Below are 13,368 nucleotides of genomic sequence, written 5' to 3' on the forward strand. Positions count from 1 at the left end.
TTCCCTGTTACTTGTGCAATTGATTGTAGCCTTGTTTTCTCTGAAAGGGGAGTAGTTGCAAGGCAGGCTTAGCTAATTTTTTGTGAACTGTGTCACTTTTGTTCTGAAGCAGCCCTGAACATGAACATTTGAATCTACAAATGTTTTGAGCTCTGTAAGAATGTATTCAGGCAGATTGTTTTATGAAACAGTATATGCTAGGCATTCTGGATCTGTATATTAACTTTTGCATGTTCTTTCCTGTCTAGACTTAAACTCATAGCGTCTTTTTCTTCTCTACTCTCCAGGGATGTAGTGGAAGTTCTGTTGAGGAATGATGCGTTAACAAATGTAGCTGACTGCAAAGGCTGTTATCCTCTTCATTTGGCAGCTTGGAAAGGAGATGCTGAGATAGTAAAACTGCTAATACACCAAGGACCATCTCACACTAAAGTGAATGAGCAGGTCTGCATATTTTCCTTTTGTGAAAGTTCATGGTGGAATAAATTTTGTTAGTCTCTCAAATTCCATTGGACTCCTATTTTATTTTGTTTTTGTACAAATTAACACATCTGACTATCTGGAGAGAGAGTGAATACAACATCCATTAAATTCCAGTTTATTTTGGACTTGTTGCTTGAATAAAATTAAACACTGGATGCCATATCAAAGCAGAAAAATAATCTATCTTGAAAACCAACCCTTTTGCCTGACTACCTGATAAAGACCTCTGGAAGTGAGCAATATATGAGATGCAATTGTGCAGAGAAAACATGCTAGCTGTTGTTTTTCTTCCACTTGCCAGATAAGTCATTAAACCCATTTGTTTTGGAATCAGTCAAAGCAACATTTAATCTTCTTTGAGCATTTTTTCCAGTACTTGTGTTTAGCCAGTAAATCTTCTGAAAGTCATTAAATGCAGCATTAGTTTATTGATAATTAACTTATTAAAGAGTTGTGCATTCTTTAAAGTAAGAGAAAATAAGAAAGTGTCTCTTGTTTAACAGCATGCCAGTATTACTTATAGGCATTTGTATTATAGGATTTGTTTAACTTGGAGATGAACATACTTAAGACATTCCTGTTAAAAATCCACAGGGATGTGTGTCTTCTAATGTGTGGACAACCCAAGTGAAATCCTCACATAGATCAGTGTATTTTGTGTGCCTTCAGATGTCATAAACAAATCTCTCTTTTGTGACATGCATGAATGCAGCTTCTTCTTCTGCTTGAGCTCCTGTATCCTGTTCTACCACCACATCCCCCTGTGTGCAGAGTACAATTGGAAGTTTCCTGGTTTGGGAATCTTTGAATCAAGCTCTGATTTTGCCATGATATCTGAATGCAGACATCTGCATATTTTACAATTTGTTCCCTTCCAAAAAGCTGCGTACTAAACATTCCAAAGTAGAGTTGTGGTTTGTGGGAAGGATACAAACTTCAGTTTGCACGAATGCCTGCGCTGGTTGCCTTGTGAAATTGAAAGCTTCAGTGACACTTGGTGTACCAAGGGAGGGGGAGGGAACCGCACAAGAACAAGGTGCATTCATGTCCATCATGGACAAACAGAGGTTTATGGTGACATCTGAATGCATCTTTTAATTCCAACTGCCATAGGAGATGGATTTACCCCCCTATTTTACTTCTTGTATGAAGCATTGACCTTCTGTGTATTTGCCTTGTCAGATGCTATTAAATTATAACTGGCTGATGCATCTTCTTTAACAGTTCCTCAAATTATGATTTTTCTTAATTAAAACAATGTACTGTTGCTTAAAGAAGGATTGGGAAGACTGGGAAGCGTTCTGGCCAGATTGTTTTACAGTGGTCAAGTTATCACTCTGCCTGCACTGTGTACAGGATGTGTTTCTTTAGTGTGAGAGAGACAAAAGCATGAAGCGTTGCTGTATGTTTTGTGGCGCATCACCATTGCTGTTCTTCACAGTGATTACTTTAGGTTGTGTGTGCTGAACTGCTGTCAGTTTGGGGGAGAACAGCATAATTTTGACGTTCAGAACAAGTTAAAACTCCATTATAAAATGTGCTCAGAGTGAATCATTATCAACCATCAAGAAATGAATAAAAGATCTAGATTACTCTAGCTCAGTTATACGCGCTTGGAGAGTATGCGCAACCCAGGTCTTTGCAGTTCTTCCATCTCCAACAATCCAAGCCTACATTAAACTCTTAACAGTTCCTCACTATTGCAGAGCATTTATGCTTGAACGTCTGAATGCTGCTCCTTCAGCAGTTTTACATGGGAGATACCATAATATACCCCATTCAGATAGATTTTGCAAATGCTACATGGAAAAAGTCGATTCTTTGCCCCATATAATACTGGAATGCCCTCGTTATAATTCTTATCATGAACTGTGGATCACTCCTATCTTAAATAAATGACCCCCTGTTGTACCAAAAGACAATATATTCCCTTATTTGCTGGTGGATAGAGACCCAAGGATCACGCTGGCTTTGGCCAAGTATCTCTCCTCCACATTTTCCTTAAAGAAATAAGGAGGACTCCATATCCACTGCTCAAGATCATTGGATCAAAGGAGCTTGAAAGGAAAAGGAAAGGACAAAATGTGCTCAGTCTATGACTATATGGCTTAATCTGTGTTACCAAGAAGTTCAGAAATGCTTTTCCAGAAATAGTTTATTCTCAGAACAGATTTGCTAGTTGAAAAGAAACTAAAAAGTACTTTTCCACTGCTGATTAGTAATATTCTTCATGTTAAAATGGCTAAATGTGCATGTTAAAATGGTCTTTGATTATATTGTTTGCAAATCTTTTTTTAAAATTTGGGCTCTACTTATTGAGCTTTCAAGTGCAGCTGTGAGCACTGAGTTTGTTCTAGCTAACAGTGTTTAAGTTTTACAGAGCTGTTTACCATTTTATGCTGTTCCAGAAGGGGCCATATGGAAGTCAATGGTTTTGTAGTCTCTGGTTAGCCTAAGGTCAAATTTAGAGGAAAGTACTACTGAAAAGTAGCAAATCAGGAACAGTTCAGTTGATATTTGCATATTGTCCTTAAAACTGTGCACAGTACACTTATACTGACTGCTGGTATGGTCAGCATATTTAATGATTTTTCATTGGAATGAAGCATTGTCATATTCTGTCATTCCTCCCAGAATCGCCCACTGCTTTGCTGCTGTATCTTGCCCATTTCATCATCACATTTTCTTTTCCTCTCCTTTTTGTAGAATGCTCTTGAGATCAAAGAACTCAAAAAGTACGGCCCCTTTGACCCCTATATCAATGCCAAGGTGTGTACTTCACTGCCAGGATTTTATGTCATCGCTCCAAACAATGTTTTGTACATTCGGTTGGCTGATAAATGCCTGTTCAGGGGTGGGAGGATGAGGTCTGTAAACCACTTTACAATTTACTGTGGAATTTGTTTTAAATCATGTATGAAGGCTGCTTGGTGGAATTCTACTTGGTACTTTAGTGGGTTCCTCCATTCCTTTGACTTGCTATATTTAATATGCTGGTCAGTTCTCATTGGATGCTGGATTTCAGAATGTTTAGGTATTGTTTCCCAATGGGTATTGGTATTGTTTCTCAATGGGTATATATTGTTTCCCCATAGGTATAGTATTCCCAGTGGGGGAATACTATCACTCTACTTGGCTAGATGAGGCACATATCAGCTGAAGAGCTTCCCTTAGCTGAGTGCAGTGGTAGAATACAACTCACTGTTTGTGCAGTAGAAACAGTTTTTCAAGCCATTCAAACTAGATGAAGCTTTAGTTTGTGGATGGTGGAAGAACTGGTGGGTGGCATTGTAAACTAAAATGTCTTGGTAATTGAGTAAAGGGAGCAATTTCTCTTTGTGTGTATATGCATATTGTGTGTGTATATATACATATAACGTGTGTATATCTTTCACCCTTTGTGTTTTGACATCAGATCATTGCTCTGTCTTAGTCTTGCCTGTGTTCTTCCCTTTGTTTCTAGATATTCTTTATCAATAAACCAAGTGATTCACCCAAGCAGTGTTTACTGAAGGGGGTCAGAAGTCACTATATAGTCTAGTAGTATATTTGAAACACCTTTTAAAATTAAATAATTATTTTAGTCAAATATAAAATAAGCTTTATGTAAAAGCCTAATGTTTGTTTAGGGTTGCCAGGTCCCTTTACCCTATGGGTGGGAGGCAGGAGACCTGACACTTATTATTTCAAAATGTGTGCAAGCTCCTGGGCTGCACGATGACATCACTTCTGGGAAGTGATGTCATCATGCAGGTCATGTGCTGCCCCTGGGAGCGCTCCCATGCTCTGTAGCAGGCTGATTTCGGCCCATTTGGGGCCAAATTGGGCTTGTTTGGGGCCAAAATTGGCCTGCTGCGGAGAGTGGGAGCACTGCTGAGTGCTCCTGCACTTTGCAGCGGGCTGATTTCAGCCCCAAACAAGCCTAATTCTGCCTGCTGCAGAGCATGGAAATGCTGCTGGGAGAGAGCCTTGGTGAGCTCTTGTGCTTTACATTGGGCCAATTTAGGCCTCAAACAGACCCAATTTGGCCTATTTGGGGCCCAAATTGGCCCACTGCAGTGCACAGGAGCACCCTGCACTGCCTAGGATCTTGCCCGAGGAGGCATGTTCCCTCGCTTTCCCCCCCACCAGCCAGGTGAGAGGAGGCGGGGATCCTCTGCCCTCAGGGGGGATCCCCTGTCCCCAGTGTGGGACTGGCAACCCTATATTTGTTTAATATACCAGGATTCTTTCAGCCGTAATCTTGAGCCTTCCCAAATATTTGTGTCAAACTCCATCTAAAATCTTACTGTGTTTGACCTGTGTAGTTTTAAATAGGTACTCATCTGGAAATGAATTGGAAGGAGATTAATTTGAATCTAAACATATTCCTGTTCCAGGAAATGTGCATCATAAACTCTGTGGTATAGCATATTAATATAATATGACCCCAATTCTTGATATAGTAAATGATCCACTATGTTAGGAACAATAATGCTTGGATTCTGGTGAGGACTGTAGCAGAATGTTTAATGTTCAAGCTTGCTGCCTGTCAAGTTCTGGTGAGGATTATTTATGAATATCAGGGACATTGCAGAAGCCATGCTCTTCCTCCTTTTCTTCCCTAGCACTCATAGATTGTACTCCACAATATATGCTTTATCTCTTCCTGTGATCAAGTAAGGAACATTGCAACTAGAGTGGACTGAGTAGTATTTTAAATAGAGAGAAAAGACTGGGTCTAAATTATAGATTTAAACCAGATTTTTCTCATTGGTAAATGTTGTATTACTTGGTTCTTTTAATAATTAAAACGTAGGCTTGCAACTAAATGGGACCTTTTGTTGAATGCCATTTATACTCACTTGGAGACACGGGGGGCAATTATGAAAGTAATGCATTTAACTTTGGCTGTTTGTATGCATGCAATAATACTAAGCAAGATTATCTACCTATATAACTATAATGAAACTGCTTCGTAGAGTCCAAGTGGATTTAAAGCTGTTTTATTTCCCTCAAACAGCAGCCTCTTTTGCCATTTGGCAAACTGATTTTGATTCCTGAAACTTGCTTGGCTAAAACTAGGATAGTGCAATCCATTGAGCCTATGTTGCTCTTTGAATCCTGGATAAAAGGGCTCATATTTTTCTAGAAGCAAGGACTGGTAATTATTGAACAGACCAGAAGGAAGAAAGTACCTATGATAAGAGTCACAGATATTCATAATTTGCCATAAAAATGTAATACCTGACCACTTGGGTGCTATAATTATAATGCTTGACCTCAGGTGCTTGATTTTTATATACAAAGACAGGTTTTAACTCAGAAACCCTGCTCCAAATATAGGTAATTCTAGACTTAGTCCACCATGATTTTTTGCTTTCTCTTACACTTCCTGCTTTACGTAACGGATTAGATGTAGGTGTATTATAAAGCTTGGCCATTGGCAGACGTAAGGGTCCTGTTGGAAAAGGCCAAGAATTTGTTTCCAGTGGCTGCCAGTCAGGTGCCTCTAGAAAGTTCACAAACAAGACAGGAAGGCAACAGACATCATTAGTTATTTGCCCTGAGCATCCGATGTTCAGAAGCATCCCACCTGGGGATATAAAGGTTGCATTTAGCTGCTGTGGCTAATAGACTAGTCATCCACAAATTTTATTGCCTTCTCAAGCCATCTAAACCAGTGGCCATCACTACATTTTTCAGTAGTAATGTTTCATAAATTAATTATACTTTGTGCATAATTATATTTAAGTCAATCCAGAATCTACTATAAAGCCAGTTTGGTCAACTGACTACAAATGTTGGTATCATGAGTAAACATTTATTTGTATCCAGAAATGTTTTTTATGCAGTGTTTCCATACATTCTTGTTTCAGTGGGACAGATTTTTAGATAGAGAACGAAGAATGACAAATAGGTTAAGCAAATTCCTTTACTTAGAGGAGTAAAAGAATTAATGTTCTATATATACCCAAACCATTATCTGGTACTTCCTCTGTGGTTTGCAGAGAGCCACATTCACAGTTACTATCTACCAAACCAGCAACATTTACTTCCATCCCTGGCATGAGGCCTGTGTCTTAGGGAAGCTCACAGCTTACCCGTTCCTCCAACAGCAACTGTTTTAATCAATCCACACGCTTATTAACTGCCTTTCCACCTTATAGCAGATAAGGCAGCTTACACAAACATAAAAATACATTAAAAGACCACAATTTAAATTACAATTTAAGACTATTAATCAATAAAATGCCATCCTGAATACAGCCATCTTCCTTCAAACCACCCAATATCACTATTCCTTTAGACAAGGGAACAGGCCCTCGCCCTCATGGCTCACTCAAAGTTGTGACTCTTTTTGGCAGTCCTGCCTCCCACAGGTATCCAGGCGTTATCACAGAACCCCAGGAAGAGATGATGCATGTCCATGTGGGAAACTGCACAGGTGTGAATCGTGTTGAGAATTACTTGCCAACTACAAGCCCTGCCAGGCCAACAGCCTGTCCCATGCTCCTGAAACATTGTGCAGATGCCACATTAGGGAACAGTATCAGGAAAGCCAAATGTTGTTCCCAAGCCACTGAGTGGGTATCACTGCTCTAAGTAAAAGAATATTTTACTCTTGTAGTTTAGCATAACTTTAAACTGGAGGCAATAATGTATTAATTATTATGTGTTGTTTCAAACATAATTCAAAGGTTCACTTTTAATAGTATCACTTAAAAATTTATATTTTGCTCTCAAATTAAATCCATCAGAAATTTCTTCTGTTAAGTGTCCCATGGAAGCAGATGAATAGCAGTTTATTAAAGACTGCTTTATATCCACATCTTAAAACTTAGCATTTTTTAATTGAAACTCTCCCAGAATTCAGATTCTCTTCCCTCCTTACTTCATTCTTTGTTCTGCAACTAATTGTTCATGTGTCAAGGAGAGAATGAATTCAAGATATATTTTCTCTGTGGAACATGTTTGTTTTGACTCTGTGTACATGTTGCTTGATCTTGAATGTGTTAAATTGTTTGAGATTTGCATATTTTGCTGTTAATTTGTTGGATACATTTGTCTTTTTTCATGTGGAACAAGAGAAAAGTGGGGAAGGGCAAAGAGTAGGACATTTTTCCTTGTGCTTCTTCACCCGATTCCACCTAAGGAAATCCACCTTCTGTGCTTGTATTACTTGCTAGAGGAGGAACCCTTAGCTGACAGGCTGGACAATATGGAAGGAGGTGGGCCTTCAAGTGTAATAGATGTCAAAAGTACTGCCGTGGTAGAAATTTCCTAAAAACACCTGTGATTGGTTACGCTGTGATGGTATTAGGCATGATTATGTGATCTGTATAGAAACAGAAGATGATTAGATTATTCCTTGTATGTAATTCCTTTTGCGTACTGGAAATTTACAGCTGTTCCTCATTTTGGGGAGCTTCAGAAAGTTTATATTTTCTGTGCTCAAAAGAAAGAGAAACATCCAGTTCTCAGCTGTCAAGAAAAAAAAATCTGTCAACAGTATTGTAGGTTGGAGTCTTCAAAAGATACTTTACATCTCTGTCTTCATTGGAGAAGGAGAGATATAGCTGAATTATATATATAGCTGAATTAAGTCTTTCAAGACTTTGCGACCGTTATTCACAAAGCATGCAAATGTTGCAGCTTCCAGGAGGATCTGATGTATTCTCAGTCTCATTTTCTGAGAAACTTTTCTTACCTTCAGCTTCTGGACTGGAGACTAGGATTATTATTAAAAATAAAACCCTGTTCCTGTTTCCTGCAAATTAAATTTGTCACTGATGCATCATGTAAGAAATGTATCTGCTCACATTAATTTGCTTCTACTACAGTGATGCAACCCACATTTATAATGTAATGATTACAAATATAGGCCCTGACCTGGATAGTCCAGGAGAGCCTGATCTTGTCAGATCTCAGAAGCTGAGCAGGGTTGGCCTTGATTAGTAATTGGATGGGAGATCTCCAATGAAGACCAGGGTTGCAGAAGCAGGCAATGGCAAAACCACCTCTGTTAGTTTTTTGCCATGAAAACCCCACCAGGGGTTGCCATAAGTCAGCTGTGACTTGATTTCGTTTTCAGTTGCATTTTCAGTTGCAAATATGCCACATATAATTCACATTCTTGCTAATATGTGATGGATGTGGATGGTCTTCGTTTTTGTTTTTTCGTTTGTTTTTTTTGGTATAGACATGCTAAACACATTCAAATGAAAAGCATTTCCCAGTTTTTCAGTTAGAAGAAGAACTGAACAGCTGTTTAGTTTGTCAGACTACGAAGAGGCATTCCTTTATGGCCTTTTCTTTCTCCTTCTTCAGCCTGCCATGAGCTGTAGAAATACCATATCTTGAGCTTTAAGGAAAGATACCTGTTAAGATAAAAAAGTGTTTATGAAGTATTTGAGATGTAATATTTATCTTGTGATCAGAAAATAAAGACTTAACTTGTTTGTGAAGCCAAATTTTCATTAGAGGGCTCTAAGTTAAGCTTGTGATGTTTTTGAGACTGTTTTAGTGAATTCAAAAATTAAAAAAATGTAGGTGGCTTCTCCTAAGAGTGAACAGTAAGAATAATAAACTTATCACTTCATTATTATGTGTATAAGTTCTTTAAAGATCTAGAAGCTGTACAAGACTGAAAAACAAGGCTAGCTCCAAATTGAACACATTTTTGACAAATTTAAATTACCTTCTTTCCCTATATTGAATTTGTCATAACATGCAAATATAATCAGCTAATTGGTTAAAAGGCAGATGATTCATCGCAAGGTATTTAACAGCCTTTAAATATTGCAATCAATCATATTCACCCGCTACCTATTTAAATGTCAAGCAAACAGACATGGGAGAGAGGGCGGGAGATACTTTAGTCATTCCTGCTAATACTGGAAGTTGTTTAAGTATGCATAGTTGGAGAGAACCAGCCCTCTTGGTTTCTTTTCATCATGTTGTTGAGTTTTTTATGGTATATGTGATGCTTAAATAATGTGTCAAATGACATAAGGGTACTTTGGAATCCTGCATATAAGTACTACATTTTATTTATAAATCTTGAGCTAGGTATTCTGTTCTTCTATTCCTTGCATTTTCTGTGCATGTTCTTAATGTCACATTACCTCATCTAGTTCACCTCTGTTCACCTTTGCTGTAAATCTGTTTTTCCTGGCAGCTGTTTGGCTTGGACTGTTAATTTGTGATAAATCCTTGAATAGTAACATTCCTCATTTTTTCAGTGTTGCTTGTGCTTGCATTTTGCTGTTCACACTGCTTTCCAATTGGTTTCCTTCATGTTACTTTAAATTTAAATTACTAAAAGCAACCTATGTTGTAGCTAGGGGTGTGTAATTCGGGTTTCTGATTTGGGAAAAATACCCAAATCGGACCCAATTTGTAAGGATTTGGGATTTCCAAATCAGACCCAGCATGCTGGTCCTGATTCGGAAATGCCAAATCAAAGCTTCCTGAAGCAATTCGGGTCGCTTCAGGAAGCTTTGGGGCGCTTTCAAACCCCGGAGGTGGCTTCAGCTGGCTGGTAGGGGGGATTCCTCCCTGCCGTGGGCCAGCTAAAGCTTAAAGGGCCCTTTCCCTGCCACTTGCAAGTGGCAGGAAAGGGCCCTTCTCAGCTTCAGCTGGCCTGCATCAGGTGAAGACTGGCATTCAGTTTCAAACTGAATGCCTCGCTTCTTCCCCCAATATGATCATATTGGGGGAAGAAGTGAGGCGTTTAGTTTGAAACTGAATGCTGCAGCGCTGTCATTCACCTGATGTGATTGGGTGAAGAAGCCCCGCAATTCCCTTCGCCCGCTGCAGAAAGGGCCAGAGGATTCCCTGGCCACTCCTGCAGCTGGCGAATGGAGCGCCCGGTGGCAAGGCTGCAGGCTTAAGCCTCGAGCCCTGCCGCTTCCCTTCGCCTGCTGAGGAAGGGGCCATTTTGCAGCGGTCAAACAGAGCGCCCGGCAGCAGGGCTGCAGGCTGAAGCCTAGCCCCGCCACTTCCCTTCACCCACTGCAGAAGGGGCCAGAGGAATTGCTGGCCCCTCTCACAACAGGCCAAGTGGGGGTGGTGGTTTAAACCTACACTTTTTTAGCCCCTTGCAAGCAGCTAGAAAAGTGTACATTTAAACTTCCTGCCCCGCCACTTACTTGACCTGATGGGAGGGGGAGGAGGGGGTTCTCTCCTCCCCCTCCCATCGGGTCAAATAAGTGACAGGGCGGGAAATTTAAATGCCTTTTTAGTGGGCTCCGAATATTTATGGAGCATACCGAAGCTGGTCAATAAGCAATTTCTGAAGCGGCTTGCTGCTTTGGAAATGGTTTTTTTCCGATTTCCCCCCCACTTTGGAAATTCTGAAGTGGGAAAACCAATCTCCAACCTGGTACCTGTAGGCACTGTGACACCCACCAATACCTTTTCTGGCACCTGCCAAGTGTTTTTAGAAAGTGGATGGGGGCCAAGTGGGGCTTTTGCCAAGCAAGGCTTCTAATTGGCCATTGGTGCTTTGATTGGTTGTGCAGTTTTGTAAAAAAATATTGCTTTGGCAGCAGCTGCCACTACAGCAAAAAGATCTTCACTGTGTGACTGAAGGTAAGCTGTGGCAGCCCTTTTGTGGCTGGCGCAGTCTCCTGCGGTTGACGTGTTGCAGCAGGCATTTTGTGGCTGCACCCACCAATACCTTTTCTGGCACCTGCCACCAGGCTGTGTCAGAATTCCAAAGGTGCCCACAGGCTCAAAAAGGTTGGGGACCCCTGGCTTAGCCTTTCATTAAGGGGGATTCTACTAGTAGACTTTTGGCCTTTTTTACTGCTGCCATCTCTCTCCCCACCCCCATTGCGTTTGAAATTTCCTTCCTTTTAAGCAGTTTGTCATGGGAGGTGGCTGTTTTAAAAGAGTCTGTCTCATGGAGATAGTTTAGTGGCAAATTGGATCCCATTCAGTACATTACTGTATTGTACACGGGCAAGTTCTGCAGGCATTTATAAACAAACAGAGAAGCCAGAAAACTAACAACCATTGCAGTATTACTTAGACCAGTCAATGAATGAGTCCAAAACTTAAACTGGAATTGTTCTAGTGTAACACTTGTATAGTAGATATTGATACTAGCTGAATTTGGTGAACAAATCACATCAAAACTGAGCGAATATTAGGTTTGAAAAGTAAAACATCCAGTTACTTGTCTGCCCATTTCATTTGCTACTTCGTAGATGTCGGTATCTTTATTAGATGAAGATACCAAGATTTAAGAACTCACTATACTTTCTTTTAATGTTTTAATAGGTGGCAGAGTATAAACAGTAGTAAAAAATTTGATCAAGCTGTGAAGCTGACTGTATTTTGTGTTGAACTCAAAGTGAGAACAGTACTGCATTTTTATCAAAATCTTAATGTTTTTGTACTTGTATAATCTCAGAATAACGACAATGAGACGGCTCTGCACTGTGCAGCTCAGTATGGTCATACAGAGGTGGTGAAAGTTCTACTGGAGGAATTGACTGACCCTACCATGCGCAATAACAAGTTTGAGACACCTCTTGATTTGGCTGCACTCTATGGGAGATTGGAAGTTGTGAAGATGTTGCTCAATGCTCATCCCAATCTTCTAAGCTGCAATACTAAGAAACATACCCCCTTACATCTGGCAGCTAGGAATGGCCATAAAGCTGTTGTACATGTTCTTCTAGATGCTGGCATGGATAGCAATTACCAGGTATCTTCTTTCCTTATGAATTTAATGTTGAAGAGTAAGATCAATATTGGCCTTAAATCTCTTTGGGAAAAAGCTGGAGTAGATGAAGCTTGATGAGAAAATTTCTTTGTGAGTCAAGGATAGCAGAATTTGTGCTCCAAAGTGCTTTATGGATTGTCAGCATATTACAAAGCTTGTAGTGGCATTTATTATAGATATTGTCATATTTCAGAATCATAATTCCCTTGTGTTGAATTTTATAGCAAGACTTAGTAGACTCCTGTAAAAATACCTACTTGCAGGGCTTTTTTTCCGGGGAAAGAAGTGGGGGAACTCTCACTTGGGGCAACTCCCGGCAGGAGGTGGTGCCCCGTCACTATACATGCGTGCTTTTGCGTGCGAGTGTTCTCGGGACCACACGATGACATCACTTCTGGGAAATGTCATCGCACATGGTGCAGCTGTCCCCTCCTCGGGAGAAAGAAAGAAAGACATGGAAAGAAAGAAAGAGAAAGGAAGGGAAAGAAGGAAAGATTTGGAAGGAAGGAAGGAAAGACATGGAAAGAAGGAAAGAGGGAAGAAGGATGGGAAAGAAGGAAAGAGAGAAAGAAAGACATGGAAAGAAGGAAAGAGAAACCAAAGAAGGGAGGGGGGAAGAAAGGAAGGCTTCAGCTGGGAGGGGTGAATCTCCCACCTCCCAGCTGAAGTTTAAAGCCCGCTTGGGGCTTCCCCAGCTTCAGCTTCTTCAGAGAAAGGAGCTTTTTAAATCCCTGCTCTTCAGCTGATGGGGGGGGGGGCTTCCCTTGACCAACTGAAGAGCAGGGGTTAAAGAGCTCCTTTCCCGCAGTGCGCAAGCTAGTCAGGGCCACCTGAACATGTGACTAATTGCAGAGCTGCCATAACGCTGTTCTGTCGCATTCCAGCAGGAAAAAAGGCCTGCTTATGTGTAAAAGCATTATATTCGAACATGTACATTTTATAATCTTACAAAATTGATCATATATGAATCCAGTTTAGATATGTTGTAAGTGGTGCATTTCAGCATCTGTATTGTTTAATATCATCAGAAAGGTGGGATGTAAATATTCAAAATAAATAAATATTGTCCATTTGTCTGCTTATCCCATCATACAGTTATAGTCTAATAGCTAGATTGCTACCATAATTCACATGAAAAATGTTTTCTCGTGTATTTTATTTCTGATTTC

At 40.2% G+C, this 13,368-nt stretch overlaps 1 protein-coding gene across 3 annotated transcripts in view; it reads left to right on the forward strand.

Moving 5' to 3' along the window:
- Positions 1–13,368, forward strand: part of ANKS1A (ankyrin repeat and sterile alpha motif domain containing 1A) — a 196,130-nt gene that overhangs the window by 44,953 nt on the left and 137,809 nt on the right. For all 3 annotated transcript variants that reach the window (XM_054979581.1, XM_054979582.1, XM_054979583.1), the window contains exons 3-5: positions 288–444; positions 3,190–3,252; positions 11,885–12,181. In XM_054979581.1, the coding sequence (XP_054835556.1) occupies positions 288–444; positions 3,190–3,252; positions 11,885–12,181 (517 nt within the window). The remainder of the gene's footprint in view (positions 1–287; positions 445–3,189; positions 3,253–11,884; positions 12,182–13,368) is intronic.

This window comes from Eublepharis macularius, chromosome 5 (genome assembly GCF_028583425.1).
Source record: "Eublepharis macularius isolate TG4126 chromosome 5, MPM_Emac_v1.0, whole genome shotgun sequence".
NCBI classification, from domain to species: Eukaryota; Metazoa; Chordata; class Lepidosauria; order Squamata; family Eublepharidae; genus Eublepharis; species Eublepharis macularius.